Consider the following 16,267-nt stretch of genomic DNA (forward strand, 5'->3'; position numbering starts at 1 on the left):
CGTAAATTTTACGACCGATTTGGATTAAGATCAGATTCTGCGCTGCTCGAAAGGATCGGTCATGGCTTTGGTACATTTGGACAGATTAGGAAAAAAACACTCTGTGGCACACAGATGGGACACAAAAAAAAAAATTTCAGGCTGTTTAACTCTCGGCTGAGACAACACATCCCACCAACAAATATTAAAACCGCGTCCGAGTCGTGCTGCAAGGGTGCCGCCTCAACGTAATCTATCTATCTATCTGAAGAGCAGTCAGAAAGATATAATGTAATATAAACACACAAACACGCACGCACGCACGCACACACACACACACACACACACACACAGAGTCATCGTTTTGATATCCCTGTCGTTGTGTTGGGCAATAATGCAACTGGGGGCTGCTTTTGAGAGTGCAGGTGTGTCTGCGTGTGCCCGTGAGCATAATCCATTTAGTCTGCCTAATAGCGGCTATTAAACCACATAGATTTGGATCTGCACGCAGCCGTGTTCTGCAGCTTCAGCGCCGATAACGCTGATAAACGTCTGGCGGCGCGTCTGTGTACACACAGCCACCGGGGGCCTTTGACCAAGCCGTCTGCGGCGCGTCCTGCAGTAATTCGGAGATATGGATCTGTACAGCACAGGCACGTTCCACAATCTAAGCGCGAGAGACAGGCGATTTGACGATCGGGGGGGGGGGGGGCGTGGAGTGGAGGGGGTTTAAATTAATGTTCGCTGGGGTTGCATACGCATCGGTTTTTTTTTTTTGGTTTTTTTTAAAGCACCGCCTGCTGTCGCTTTTAAAAATAGACCGCGTTCCCACACAGAGCCGCTGAAAAGCCAACGCGCTTGTTTTTCTCGGAAAGGCGAGAGATTCTCAGTGCTGAGCGTGCGTGCGTAATATCGGTCCTCAACGCGCGAGTCTGGCGCTTTCGCGTGCTTTGTGAGTTCTGCGCGCTCCTAATATACAGAGTTGCTAGTGTCAGCGCTAGGGCAGTGCTGCCCAACCCCGTTCCTGGGGATCTTTCAACCTGTAGGTTTCAATTTCGACACTTATTTGGCACACCTGACTCTAATTAGCAGCTCAGTGATAGCTGTTGAATGAGGTGCGCTTTTCAAGGATTGAAATTAAGACCTACAGGACATGATATCTCCAGGAACGGGGGGGGGGGGGGGGGACAATAGGAATGCTTTTTAGGCACACCAATTGCAGAAAGACTCTAGGGCCTGATTAAATCTGTGGTAGAGTGCTAAGGACCTGCGCAGAGCAGCTCAGTAACATTTTCCATTTTATTTTCATGAAAAATCCAGAACTTCAAATCCACTGAACAACAAAAGATACCAGTGACCCGTAAACAATCCGCTATTGGGGCGCTGTAGCATAGAGGGTAAGGAACTGGACTTGTAACCGAAAGGTCACAGGTTCGATACCTGGGTGGAACACTGCTGTTGTGCCCTTGAGCAAGGTACTTAACCTGCATTGCTTCAGTATACATCCAGCTGTATAAATGGATGCAATGTAAGTCGCTCTGGATAAGAGCACCTGATAAATGCCTGTACTGTACTACTGTACTACTCTCCCTACACTCTAAAAAAAAAACGGACTGTGGATTTACAAAATTCATGGCTACTTGCTGTGGTACTTTCACAGTAAGCTTTGCAGTGACTGAGCCGGTTCTGAGGAAGGCCTTTGCCATGTTGGGCCTGCAATGGGAGTTTCAGCCGCTGGCCTCTGGCAGGAGATAGATGTCTCCCACCCAGAGAACAAAAAGAGAGTTTAATCTGTTACTACAGCTATTACCAGGCTAAATTTGCACGCGAGCCTTGGACCTAGCACTTTGTAAGCGCTTTATAAGCACTTCAGTATTTTAGCGGTTATTTATAAAGCAGTGGTTTTGCACTGTTCAATATTAATTGCCTTTGGACATGTCAGCCTTGTGTCAAAACATTTATTTTATTATTGTATATATTTTTTTTACATTTTAATTTTCTAATATGGATTATATATTTAATTCAAATATATCGAAGTGTATTGGCATCGCGCCAGGGAAGGCAACGGGGTTACTGTAGCAAAGTTCCAGTCGGAGACGGTTATCTACAGTCGTTTCGACCGCTTTATCTGCCCCTCTGCCTGGAACCTTGCGTGTGCGTTTAATACTCCGCGATAGCGCTGGGGCGATATTAAAGGGGAGTAATCTCACGGCTGTTTGTTTTTTTTGTTTTTTTTTTACGACCCGACCTTTGCGCCGGGGGGAGTGGCGCGATCGGCCGCGGGGGAAAGGCCCTCCCGCAGAGTTCCGCCGCTTCAGTCTTCCGCGGGACCGCCGACGGCATCACCACAGCGAGTTTGGACAATGGGGTGCTGCAGCGCTAGGTGCGGGCTGATCGCGGGGGCCGTCCTGGGGGCGCTGATCGCCGTCCTGGGGGGGATCCTGATCCCCGTGGGAGACTCGATCATCCGGGAGAACGTCGTCAAGGTACGCTGGCCGGCGGGTCCGACAGGGACCCCGATTTTTTGTGTAAACTTGCCATCGCCGGAAAACAATTAAAACCGCACAGCAGAGATTTTCCACACTGATTTTAATCGCAGCTGTCCTTTTTAACGGTGTGGATATGCCACTTTACGGCAATTGAATAGACTGGAATATGTGCAATGTGTGCATTTCTTGAGAAATATAATGACAAATATAATTTACCACAATGCATTTAAAAAAAATTATATTTCGTTATCTGATGCAGCAATAATTCTTACATTTTCCAATATATTGCGAAGTACTGCAATCTCTGTTTTTTTTTATAGTGGTAACACATATAATTTAGAATACATTGCAATATATTCCATTATAACGTACGAACCTTTGCAGACACCCTTACAACCAAACACTTAGCATGCACAGCTCCTGGGAGCAATAGATGGCACTACGCACATTTGAGAGAGAGAGAGAGAGAGAGAGAGAGAGAGAGAAAATTGCAACTTCTTTAGGCGAAAACCAAGCTCTGATTCCCGGAAGAACGTCCAGGTCAAACGCTTTTCCTTCCTTGCCTCGACCGGGCCCGGGAACCAAGGCCCGGTCGAGGCAAGTGTTCCTTTCCTCGCAGGAAGCCGTCATCGAGAACGGGAGCACGGCCTACGAGAACTGGGTCTCGGCGGGGGCGCCGGTGTACCGGCAGTTCTGGCTCTTCGACGTGCAGAACCCCTCCGAGGTCGTCGAGCTCGGGGCCAAGCCCGTGGTGGCCCAGCGCGGACCGTACACGTACAGGTACCGCCCCCGGTCTCCGCGACGACGAGTCCTCTCGGGTCCAAAAGCGAGAGACGTTCGCGAAACTCATCCAATCCCTGGGATACCTGACTTTTTTTTTTTTGTGTGTGTGCGCGCTTAGCAAACGCGGGCGCCTTTCGGGTTTTTTTGACTTTCGTCTTCCTCGCGTTTCCTCCGCCTCAGGACCCGCTACCTGCCCAAAGTGAACATCACGGCCTTCGACAACGACACCATCTCCTTCGTCCTCCCGGCCGGCGCCATATTCGAGCCGGCCCTGTCCGTCGGGCCCGAGGAAGACACCATCACCGCCCTCAACCTCGCAGTGGCCGTGAGTCATGTGACCTCCCCCCCCCCAGCGCCCCGAAAAAGAGACCAGCGCTCCCCCCGGCTCCCGTGTAATTTTAATCTTGTGGTACATCCTCAGTCAAGCCAATTTCAATGGCTGAGAAATGGAACGACCCACCCTAGGGGTGTTCGTAATTGAAGTACAATTTCGCTTCAGACAAGGCTGGGGACATGCACGTAAATATGTACTATTAGCGTTACTAAGGATTTTAGAATCCCCCTAACGTTTGGTTTTTACTTCCATCAGGGGGTTCAAGTCTCAATTTGGGATAAGACCCCCCCCCCCTCAAAAAATCCTCTCTGTAATTCACCCCAGCCTGACAGTCAGCTGCCCCACGGACCGCAGCGCACCACGTCTGGCCCAAAGTCACCCCTCTCGATAAGGTCCCACATTTTACATCACCGAGAGAAACTGGCGAGACGTGCTCTTCTCCTACCACAGCCGTAGACTACGGGTGCCGTTCCAAAATCATTAGTAGCTGTAAGCTTGATCCGACACAAATGAGGATTTATGAGGGTTTTCTTTTTTTTTACGGCTCGTGGATATTATCTGCACGTGTTTCAGATTTGTATCAGGGTACCAGGTAAGCAGAGTTAACTCGCACTTAGCACTTCAGTGGTATTGCGTATGCAATCCCAGGGTTTTGTTTGCCTGGTCAGGCCCTGTTGTTCAATATAACTCAATATAGTATGCACTTACAGTATGTTCTCTTAGATATTAAGTCACTTCGGATAAGAGCGCCTACAAAATGAATGCAATGTAGACATAATCTATTGAGGTTTTCTGTTTGGGTAAAGGTAAAAGGTAATGGGAAGAGAGATTATTACGATTGTTTATGGCATAGCTGTCCCAATGTCGGGACTGATTATATTTATGATACGATCAGGCAATAACTGAGAATTATCTTTAAAGCAATAAAGGTGAACTGCCTTTGTGTGGTCATTGATCCTTATCCAGCCTGAGCCTGAATGCCCTGAACACGTGTGTGTTTGTGTGTGTTTGTGTGTGTTTGTGTGTGTGTTTGTGTGTGAGTGTGAGTGTGAGTGTGAGTGTGAGTGTGAGTGTGAGTGTGAGTGTGAGTGTGAGTGCTTGTATGTGAGTGTGCTTGAGTGTGTGTGTGTGTGCGTGTGCTTGTATGTGAGTGTGCTTGAGTGTGTGTGTGTGTGTGTGTGTGCGCGTGTGTGTGTGTGTGTGTATAGTAAATTCATTCATTATGGAAGGAAAATGTCTCCTTAGTCCTCCAGCTCTGCTGTTCAGAAATATTTGACTTTACATCAAAGGGAAATGTTATTATTTTCTCATTTTTAAATTTGGGCAAGGAAAGTGTACATCTATGTCTTGTGACTTAATGAACACCATAAAACTTTATTTAAAAATGGGCTCACAGGAGCCCTTTAACTTCGTTAAGTATTTTTACATTTCCCAAGGTGTCATGACTTTAGGATTGTTATTTCTCTCTTTGGAACTGATCTTGTTTTGTGTGTCTGTTTTCTTTTTCAGGGTGCCTATTCCCTTGTTCCCAAAGACGTCCATTTCCTCCTGAATTTGGTCATAAAGAAACACAACGCCTCGCTCTTTCAGAAAAAGACCGTGAAAGAGCTCATGTGGGGTTACTTCGACCCCATCTCGAACTCAACGGTCGGCTTGTTTTATCCGGTAGGTGAACCGTACTAAATACACGTTTAACGGGGAATTCCCCCGCCAAAAAAAAACCATAGTTAGATATGTTCTGTCCACCCCGCCCCCCCCCCCCCCCCTTCATCTCCTGCTTGGTATAACCTGCATTTCATGTGTTGAAACCAAATCTTTTTTTTTTTATTCATCTGCAAAAGATCATTCGAAGTGATGAGGTTCTCAGGATAGAACGTCTCCTCTTCTTGTTTAAGAATTGAACTCTGTACTCTGCCTTCTCTCGTCTTCGTTTAATTCAGTACAACGGCACCTACGACGGGCCTTACAACGTGTTCACGGGGAAGGACGACATCGGCAAAGTGGCTATGATTGACAGGTGGAGAGGAGAGAGGTGGGTAACGCAGTAAGCGGTAAGATCGGAGGCTCGGGGTGATTTGAAGTGTGTCTTTGCAGCTGCCCATTTAGGCCTACAACTTTAGGCTTAGGTTATGCAAAGACAGCCCTCTCTCTTATCATACCGAAAGAAAACGCCACACGACTTCATAAATTGTATCGTGAAAATGGTACAGATCGTATCAACGATCTGTCATTCATGAGTGATCTTTGTCTTACAGGCAGCTTAACTTCTGGAATGACACATACTGTAACATGATTAATGGTACAGGTAAGCACAGATTCTCTACCATTATTAATGGTTCAGGTAAACACAAATACTGTATTATTATTAATGGTTCGGGTGAACACAAATACTGTACTATTAATAATGGTACAGGTAAAAACAGATTCCCTACTATTATTAATGGTACAGGTAAACACAAATACTGTACTGTTATTAATGGTACAGGTAAACACAAATACTGTACGATTAATAGTGGTTCAGGTAAGTGCACTTAGTGTAGATCAAGATTAAATGTACACTGCAGGTACATGCAAGCGCAAGCAATGATCAATGATTATGATCTATCAGTACGTACGCTAGCATGTAGCCCGATTTACTGGAAGCGAAGCACAAAAACAACCTGGTCAGCGGTTGGCCACCTCAGACACTGACAGTACAGGTCAGTCACTGCACTGAGACATAATCAGATTTACGGGCCACCACAACAGCCGGCGTAGCCTGTACGGACGACATGGGACACCAGCTGAATGCGTTTTCCGCCAATCAGAAAGCAGAGTTCCGGACGACATCATCTGTGAGGAACTACCTGCACACTGTCAAACAGGATGAGAACTCTGGATGTACAAATGTCATGTTAAAACCTTAATACATCCAGAGAAGGAATAACAATTGTATTTTACTTACGTAAAATAACTAAGGTACACCCAAATGATTTATTTTTGAACGTTCAATTGAAACGAAGCCACAGAGGATACTAGTACTCTGACAATGGCGGGCGGGGGGGAGATGTCAGAACGCCCGCTAAGCGGCGGACGTTTTTTTGGGAAATAACGGTTTTCTCCCGGATCTCTCCCGCTGCGATTCGCCCCCGCAGACGCTTCTGCGTTCCCGCCGTTCCTCGACAAGAAGCCGCTGTACTTCTTCACCTCCGACATCTGCAGGTGAGGCCTCTCCACCGCGAGCCGCACGCTCGACGGAATGACTACACATACTGTAGTTTTGGGTAAAGATTTCAAAATCTAAAACTTTATTAAAATATAACCCTTTTTAACTTATGTTGTGGGTTCCCTGGATGCTTTTCAGCCTGGATGGGGGTTTCTGGATCAGAAAAGATTAAAACCCCCTGATCTAAAGAAATACGGCCACTAGTACCACAGCTTAACCGGTCTGCAGCACAGTAGATGTAATGTCGTGCGTGGCCAGCAGGGGGCAGTAAAAACCAGTTGAAAACGCGCCTCGTTTCAGGTCCGTGGCAGCCGACTTCCAGAGGAGCGTGGTCCTGAAGGGGATCGAGCTCTACCGCTACACGCTGAACCCGCGGACCCTGGCCTCCCCCGCGATCAACCCAGACAACCACTGCTACTGCGGCGACCCCGAGGTGACCCGGAACTGCACCCTGGCCGGGGTCCTGGACATCAGCTCCTGCACGGGCGGTGAGTCTCCAGTGTTAGGGGCCTGAGACCAGGGCTATTCAACTGAGGGCCACCAGTATTAGGGACTCTAGACCAGGGCTATTCAATTGAGGGCCACCAGTATTAGGGACCCTAGACCAGGGCTATTCAACTGGCATGCTAGGGGCCAAATTTTACAAGGCCCAACATAAGCCCTATTCTGACGGGACAGGTTTTACCCGATAAGGTCCTGTAAGGTATTTCTTACTTATATACTGAAGCAATGCAGGCTAAGTACCATGCTAAAGGGTACAACGGCAGTGTCCAAACATAGAGAGAAATTTTTTTTTAAAATGGAAGTAAAAAGTGCTAAAGTGATAAAAGGCGATGCCCAACGACGTGTGCGAGTGCCTCAGCGACCCCCCCCCCCCGAAAAGTACCATAGAGATCTCGCCGTCTCCAGGGATGCCCGTCTACATCTCCCTGGCCCACTTCCTGTACGGCAGCGAGTACCTGACTCAGGACGTGCTCGGTCTGAACCCCGTCGAAGAGGAGCACTTCACCTTCCTGGATGTTGAACCCGTGAGTGTGCCTTTGCTCCTCGACCTTTGACCTCTGCAGCCCTTTCCGTGGCTGCTGTCGCCCCAATAAGCCTTTTCACTCGCAGCGGTTACCGCTGAACATGCAGAAAAGTAAAGAGATACAGTTCACTCACAGTGACTCGGTCAGGCTTTCAGTAACTCATTTAATCTCACAGTAACTCAATTAAAGCCTTCGGTAACTCATTTAATCTGACAGCACCTCTATTAGGCTTTCAGTAACTCATTTAAACGTACAGTGACTCATTTAAACTGAACAGTAACTCATTTGAGCTCTCACAAACTCATTTACGGTTTATGTAACTAATTCAACCCTACAGTAAGCCCTCTGAGCTCACAGTAACTCGCTGAGGCTTTATGTATCTCATTTAAACCTCACAGTACATCAGCTCAAATTATGCTGCCAAGTATGCATCTGCTGGATATTTCAGTGTTTTTAAATGTGGAGAAATGTTTATTGTACTCTTTGAGTGAAAAGGCTGTGTGGTGCCAAGCCAAACATGTTCACCTTTGTCTGTACTGCATTCATCTTTGTCAGATCACCGGGATGACAATGAGGTTTGCCAAGAGACTTCAGGTCAACATGATGTACGGGCCCTCCAAGACAATAGAGTACGTTTAAACACTCAGTAACTTCTTTACACTGTTTAATCATCCTCTCACTTCCTGTATGTTGTGTTTGATCATCCACTCACTTCCTGTACATTGTGTTTAATCATCCTCTCACTTCCTGTACACTGTGCTTAATCATCCTCTCACTTCCTGTACACTGTGCTTAATCATCCTCTCACTTCCTGTACACTGTGTTTAATCATCCACTCACTTCCTGTACACTGAGTTTAATCATCCTCTCACTTCCTGTACATTCTGTTTAATCATCCTCTCACTTCCTGTACACTGTGTTTAATCATCCTCTCACTTCCTGTACATTGTGCTTAATTATCCTCTCACTTCCTGTACATTGTGCTCCATTTACTCACTTCCTGTACACTGTGTTTAATCATCCACTCACTTCCTGTACACTGAGTTTAATCATCCTCTCACTTCCTGTACATTCTGTTTAATTATCCACTCACTTCCTGTACACTGTGCTTAATTATCCTCTCACTTCCTGTACATTGTGCTCCATCATTTACTCACTTCCTGTACATTGTGTTTAATCATCCTCTCACTTCTTGTACATTGTGTTTAATCATGCACTCACTTCCTGTACATTGTACTCAATCATTCACTCTGCTCATTATTCAAATGTACTCTCTCTAATTGAAGTCCCTCTTCTCCCTGCAGTGTGCTGAAGCAGGTGAAGGACTACACCATATTCCCCCTGCTGTGGCTGAATGAGGTGAGTTTGAGCTCTTCCCTCATTAACAGGGCCCCCCCCAAGTATGTATAGGAAATAGGGTTTCCGAAAGTCCAAATTATCCCCAACCCCCCCATCCCACCCCGCCTCACCGCATTTGGACCCAATCAGCATACATGCACCTCATCTTCCCTAGATAAGAAAAACCCAGGACATTAGCATTGAGGGCCATGTGGCGATCGTTCAAGGGGCAGGTGCTTAAAGTGAGAAAAGGGCACGCCAACCAGGAAAAAAACAGTTTTGCAACACCCAGTTATTTCACAGAGTATATTTTACCAAAATAAATGAATGAAAAATAATGACAGTAAAAATAACAATACAAAGATACATACAACTCAAAGGAACGCATCAGGCAATCGAAAGCAAAAGGATGATGTGATTTCCGTCCCCCATAGTTTAAAAACAAGACCAGGTCAAAACCTAGTGCATGGCTGGACCTCTCCGGCCGACCAATGATGTTACTTCATCACTCACTCAGTCAGTCAGTCAGTGACACACATTCGCGTTCGTAGGGCTGGCCCCGCCGTTGCGGTCCAGCCAAAAACCTAAAAGGTGCGTGCGCTTTGTTTATTTTACAACGCAACATAATTCGGTCCGCCGTGTGAAGCGGATCGGGGAAAGCGGATTGGAGGAGCTCTGTTGCTACCGCGCCCTTTTTTTTTTTCTCACCCGGCTCCGAATCCAGACGGCGGCTCTGGACGACGCGACGGCCGACATGTTCAAGGGGGCGCTGACGTCGCGCGTGGAGATGCTGGAGGCGGTGCAGGTGGCGCTGCTGTCGGTGGGGACCGTGGCGTTCGTCCTCTGCGCCGTGGCCGCCTGCGTGGTCCACAGGAAGAGCCGGAGCAAGCTGGTGTGACCGAGGAAGACGCCGCCGCCGCCTCACCGCTAAGTCCCAGGGACGGGTGGGGGTGGGGGGGGGGGGGGTTTGCTGTGAGGACATTACCGAATTGGTCGCGAGGCGCGTTCGCAAAAAAAACCCCCCCGCTACCGTCTCTCAGTTGCACTTACACACATCTGCTTTGACCGGATATCGTATTCCAAATCTTTACATTTCGTATTATTTCAGATTCCGTTGTTGCTGGTGTAATGTCGCCCGCCAAGCCGATCGCCTGCCGACCTTTTTCAGGACGTCAGAGCTGCGCTCTGTTTAGGTTTTCAAGCAGTGGTGCTCTGACTCGGTCCTAGTGGCCCCTGTGTATGCTGATTTTTGTTCCAACTGCAACTGCCATCCCAGAATTTTAACGAAATGTCTGTTTTTCTCAATAAGCTTTTCGTGGTTTGAGTGATTATTTATCACATCGTATCTGAGACAGCTGAGTACGCAATGAAGAATTAAAAGTCTGATATTCACCTTGTGGCTAATTGTGAGGCTAAGTTAGTACAAGTTTGTACATTTTCTAACAAAGTTGCTAGATAATTAAAAATTCTAAGACAAAGAAAACAATAATAAGCCAAGTCTGCATTGTGTTTAAAAAGTTCAAAGAAAAAAAAAAACCATGAAAGAACAAAAGCATGTGTTCAACAACCTTAATTGAGCAAAAACCAAGATTCACATGGGGTCCCCAGGACCGGGTTTGAGAACCACAGTTTTAAAACACTGAAACCACAGCTGCCACAACTGTTCTTCTCGATTTCATGTATGCACAGAAATCAATTTTCACTGTTTCATTCCAGAATTGAAGAGATTGAATGTATCTTTTACTGTTCAAGTGTTACGCGTTTTTTTTTTTGTACCAATCTGCCCTGTGATTTCCTTGTGTTTCCAGACGCTTCTGCCATTTCATACTTCTTCCTATTCGAACATAAATTTATTAATTTTTGTATTTGCATTCGTCATTTCTTGTGTATCAAACGGCATGTCTTGGATTTGTTTTTGTTTTATTTTCTTGAAGCCATTGTTTTATTTTACATAGCGGTTGGCACAGAGAAACTGGAAGGTCCAGCCTTAATTTCTGATGAACTTTTTGTGTTAATTGTTATTTTGTTCTTAAAATGAACAGTACTACGGAAACTAGAGATAAGAAAAATGACTTTCTGAGTAATGCAATAATGTAGTATAGAACTAAACTGGGTAAACACAGGAATATGAATGTGTATTTAAAAAGTAAAATAAATTAACTTATGAAAATAACTAAGGTAAATAACTCATTTCCCCTTTGCTTCTCTGCAAAATACAAGTTAAGATTTTTGCAGCGTACGATTCTTCATTGAAAGCAGCTGGTCACATTTCTTCATGCACCAAATTGTCTAAGAGTTCACAGTAATTTTTAGTGATTTATTTTAGTCTTTCAAACAGTAGCGTTCACAAGCATACACTCAGTCCTTTATGCAAAATATAAAACCAGTTTTGGCTTCAAATGAAAACGTTAGCAAAGCTACACTGCAAGTAAGTTAACTGATTTGGCTCAAGTGAAAAATCTAGGGGTAGGTTCCTCTACGTGGAACGTTCTGGAACAGAATTAAAATTGAACCTGTGGGAGTTTAACTGTTTGACTTCTGAAGCCGAACAACATTTCACAAGTCAAAGTAGAGTCTTGACTCGACTCTTCGCTTACATCCTCCGCAAATTAAACATTTACCAGAGTTTCAGTTTGTTCTTAATACATTTTTATCAGAAATCCAGCATATTACAGTCATAAATAAAGATACATTGTACATTTTTTCATTTTAACTTTTGGGGACAAGACATTTTGCTCAAGGTGATTCAATTTTTTTCCGTTAAATCAAAATCTTAATGTTAATCCTAAGCGCACTGACCCCACTCATGTAATCTGCAGTGAAGCAAACTTAACATGGCAAACGTACTTAGTGAATTAAAAAAAAAGAACAAAAATGACAAATATTATTTCTCTGCAATGTGCAGATATGGTCTAGAATATCTGAAGCAATGTAATAATTACACTATACATTCTAATTGCACAATCGGACTGGATGACACAAATGCCAGCGAAAGACAAAAATACAAAAACACATACAAGACTGTACAACTACATAATCTTTCAATGTAACACACAAGCATAACTGGGTGCTAATAATAATAATAATAATAATAATAATGTCATTTTTACACAATCTTGTGTTTAAATGATGAATTATTTAAGGAAAGACAATCCTCAGACACATTTTAAGACATTAAATTCCTCCATTAGGAAAAGCAAGTTATTAAAGCACTTACAAAATATTAATCTATTTAATTGCAAGACAAAGTGCAGTTTGATATGATGCTATATGTTATAAATCCCTTTTGGCGAAATATGCTTTAGTACCTCATAATTCAAAATTAATTTAAATATTTTAACTAACAGTAATACAATGGCGTTAAGAGTGTATTTGCTGCATGAACTTGACAGAAAAAAAAAATGAATCTAAACAGTGTTTGTGGTGTTTTTGGCAAAGTCTGCATCTTTAAAGTGTCTTCCTGTTTGTCTGTTTGGATATTCGTTAGAACCAATTCTTTTTCAGTCTGACGCCATCTTTGCCAGTTCCCTGAATTTTCTCATCTCGAAATTTCATTTTATCAAACGTCAAACTGCTGAACTTGAGCAGCCATGCCACCCTGCACCATTCTCATGTCAAACTGCTGAAGCTAAGCAGCCATACCACCCTGTACCCTTCTCAAGTCAAACTGCTGAAGCTTAGCAGCCATACCACCCTGCACCCTTCTCATGTCAAACTGCTGAAGCTTAGCAGCCATACCACCCTGTACCCTTCTCAAGTCAAACTGCTGAAGCTAAGCAGCCATACCACCCTGTACCCTTCTCATGTTATACTGCTAAAGCTAAGCAGCCATACCACCCTAAAGACAACTTATCTCTGGGTTGACGAAATTTGGCTATAGTTTCGCTCAAGGAACGAAAGTCGGAAAATTTGATCTCATCTCTGGCAACGGCTGACTGTGACCATCTTTGAAGGTCTCGGACGTCCAACTGCTAGCAATTTTCAGGATTCTCGAGGCCGCGGTTATACACATGACTACACATACATTAAGGAATGATAAATTATCCCTGCGTATTCTTTGCTCAGGAAACTTTAAAGATGCAGTCAGCGCACGTACATCGTTGCTTCAGCCATCATTCCGTTCACGGCTTTTCCGAAAAGTGTTTTTATTTATGATTTACGTCGCTCAAATGCAACAAACATAAATAAAACGCACTCACAGAGTTTTAGAACCCATTTCCCTACAGTTTAGTAAACAAGTAGTATTTTCTCAGTTCATGTTCAAAATGAATGCGAGTGCATGTATACTTGCGGTTCAAAACAACCGTGATTGAAATGCTTCGGTAGGAACCGTTAAATATGCTCGTAAAATATAGCTGGTGCAGTTTTTTTAAAACTGTGATGAAGCACAGTTGTGCTTTGAACAGAGGGTTCATAAACGGCGATGCATTGTGACAGCAGACGTAGAGCGACAGTGCGATTTGAAACTGCGCGCGCTAAAACACGTAGCGTATCGCTCGATGCCACCCGTAATAAAGCACAACGTGTGCTTATAACTGCTTATAACTGCTTTATAAAGTGGTAATACCCCTGCTCACGTGGTTATGCTTGCTTTATAAAGGCCGCACAGCCCTTGTCTGTACCTGTGTGTGTGTGTGTGTGTGTGTGTCTCTCACAGTGGTCTGGCATAAGCACCTCACACAGGAAAGATTAAAGCAATAAGACTCAGCTCCCATGGATGAAATATAAGTACCTGAAATACGTATTTGCATGTATTTCACATGTAACATGGTTTACTGGCCTCTTTCTGATTGGTTTACACCTCTGTGCCACCAGAAGACCAAATGACACCTCCGCCATTTTGGCTGTAGTTTTGAGATGCATTTATTTGGGAGGTGTTTGGTGTTTCGTATTGACGTGTTAGCGTGCATTTTTTCCCATATCTGAATACCGCCACCACCCGTGTTTAATTCAGTGCTGTTTTACGTGGACTGTTGCATTCAGTACATCGACACTTACAAGAGCCCTTACAATTTACATGCTATTACACGGGAGGTAATGGTATGTAAATTTTGTAGTTTTAACAGGATATATTTTAGCGAATTTTTACCTATTGCCGTTGGTACGCTCCTCCTCCATGCTAAGGTTTGCTAAAGTTTGCGGAGCAGGTGGAGGAGGTGTCTGGATCCCCGCTGGGAGTGGCTGTGACCTTCCCCCGATAGGCTGCTGCAAACTCAAGCCCCGCCCCTCGCTCCCTCCCTGGCCCCGCCCCCCTGCCCTGGTCTCCCCCCCCCCGCGTCCTATCCCCCGGGAGGGTGGTGGTTCCTCCGGTTTCGGCTCTTGCCCCGGTCCAGGAAGGGCTTGAGCTTGGCCAGGTCGCCGCGGGGCGGGGCCGGGGCCGGGGGGCGGGGCCTGTCGGCCTGCCGCTGCTCCTTGCAGTACTGCTGCAGGGCGAGGGCGTCGGCGCCGCCGCCGAACGCCGGGAGCAGCGCCTTGGGGTGGAGCGCCCCGGCCAGCGCCCACGCCGACCGCCGCTTGTCCGCCAGCGCCGCCGCCGCCGCCGTGTCGCCCAGCACGCGCAGGCGCACCCGCGCCGCCGTGCGCCGGAAGCCGTTCTCCGTGGTCTGGCAGTAGTACAGGCCCTCGTCCGACGGCTGGGCCGCGCGGATCAGCAGCCCGCCGCTCGAGGGGACCAGCCGCTCGCTCGGCTTCACCTGCGGAGCGGCAGAAACGCGACAGTTCACTCTTAACGCGGAGTTGCACGGGGCTAATTCAACTCTGACGGTGTTAATTCAACACTAAACGGTGTTACTTCAACGCTAACCGATAACACTTGGTCCCGATGTCAGTGTCGAGTTAACGCTGTTGGAGTCGGGCTCTCGAGCGGCAAGAGCGCTCACCGGTCACCCTGGCGAGATGACGGCTCAGCCGACGGCGGGCCGCTGCACTTTTGCCAGCTGGAGGGTAGACAGTATGTGAAACTGCGGGATTAAAGGCTACGAAGTGAACGTGGGTGTGTGTGTGATTATCTGTGTGTGCGTGTGTATGTGCGTGTGTGTTACTGTGCGTGGGTGTGTGTGGCGTGTGTGATACCTGTGTGTGCGTGTGTATGTGCGTGTGTGTGATTACCTGTGTGTGCGTGTGTATGTGCGTGTGTGTGATTACCTGTGCGTGGGTGTGTGTGTGTGTGATTACCTGTGTGTGCGTGTGTATGTGCGTGTGTGTGATTACCTGTGTGTGCGTGTGTATGTGCGTGTGTGTGATTACGTGTGTGTGCGTGTGTATGTGCGTGTGTGTGATTACCTGTGTGTGCGTGTGTATGTGCGTGTGTGTGATTACCTGTGTGTGCGTGCATGGTATGGCATGTGTCTGCATGTGATGTGACAGATAGTTTTATTACGAAGGAAATGATCAGAATCAGGCGGTAAATAGAACATTTGGACGCAGATATCGGGGCTGTGTCTTTGGATGTTTTCAGAGGAGAAGGCTGTCCGTTTGTTAACGGCTAACAGCCGCGCGCGAGCGCTTCAGAACACCCGGGGAGCGCTCAGGGTCGTATTTTGGACGCTGTTCGGAGGATGACTAAGCCGAGCGAGGGGCGAAGTCTGGGGCGCGCCCGGCGTTCCTCGACGGGACAGCTGCTCGGTTCACTGCGCGGCGCGCCTGTCCAAATGCGTCCCTCAAATTTCAAAAGGGGACTCCACCCAAAAAAAAAAAAAAAAAATCATCTCAAACAAGAACACATGGACCGAAAAATCGTATGGGGTCACCGTGGTTACGTTCTGAATAGATCGGTTCTTGTTTTTTTCTTTTTTTTTGCTCCATGCGCTGTAAAATAATTAATAATTTTAAGGTTTACTATCATCACTCGACAAAAAAAACATTCTAATTACACGTGTTCTGGCTTATGCTCAGACTACATGTTGTGTCCTGTATTTAAGGTGTCGAACCAGGGGGTACAGCGACCCCTATATTTACTGGTTTTTTGTTGCAGCCACATCTGCAAATGAACTGTACAGAGCTGTTGGCCCCTTTGTAACAGCTCTGTACAGCTCTGTACCCTTTTAGCAGGTTTTTTTGGAATGTTTTTTTTTTTCAAAATATCTGTAAAAAAAAAATTTTCAGTACAAAC

The 16,267-nt window shown here is 46.0% G+C and overlaps 2 protein-coding genes and 1 long non-coding RNA gene across 7 annotated transcripts in view; 1 reads left to right on the plus strand and 2 right to left on the minus strand.

Annotated features, from left to right (window-relative positions):
* The window catches only part of LOC135245461 (uncharacterized), a 277,471-nt gene that overhangs the window by 218,467 nt on the left and 42,737 nt on the right, over positions 1-16,267 (minus strand). The gene's annotated exons all lie outside the window — the stretch shown is intronic.
* Positions 744-11,023, plus strand: cd36 (CD36 molecule (CD36 blood group)). The gene is made up of 12 exons (XM_064319179.1): positions 744-2,465; positions 3,088-3,248; positions 3,432-3,576; positions 5,095-5,250; positions 5,526-5,617; positions 5,841-5,890; positions 6,720-6,786; positions 7,091-7,278; positions 7,700-7,818; positions 8,374-8,447; positions 9,123-9,177; positions 9,881-11,023. Exons 1-12 carry the CDS (start codon positions 2,343-2,345, stop codon positions 10,052-10,054), a joined length of 1,404 nt encoding a protein of 467 aa, XP_064175249.1. The 5' UTR covers positions 744-2,342; the 3' UTR covers positions 10,055-11,023.
* The window catches only part of LOC135245840 (semaphorin-3C-like), a 35,605-nt gene continuing 31,126 nt past the window's right edge, over positions 11,789-16,267 (minus strand). Inside the window, exons 19-20 of one of the 4 annotated variants that reach the window (XR_010327416.1) lie at positions 12,994-14,849; positions 11,789-12,832 (exon numbers count right to left, since the gene is read on the minus strand). Coding sequence is in view for 1 of the 4 variants with exons in the window: in XM_064319174.1 (XP_064175244.1) it covers positions 14,436-14,849 (414 nt within the window). In the remaining 3 variants the exon portion in view is untranslated. Of the gene's footprint in view, positions 14,850-16,267 lie in introns of all 4 variants that reach the window. The other 3 variants (XR_010327415.1, XR_010327414.1, XM_064319174.1) reach the window with 3 other exon arrangements.

The sequence above is a fragment of the Anguilla rostrata genome, chromosome 19 (assembly GCF_018555375.3).
Source record: "Anguilla rostrata isolate EN2019 chromosome 19, ASM1855537v3, whole genome shotgun sequence".
Classification (NCBI taxonomy): domain Eukaryota; kingdom Metazoa; phylum Chordata; class Actinopteri; order Anguilliformes; family Anguillidae; genus Anguilla; species Anguilla rostrata.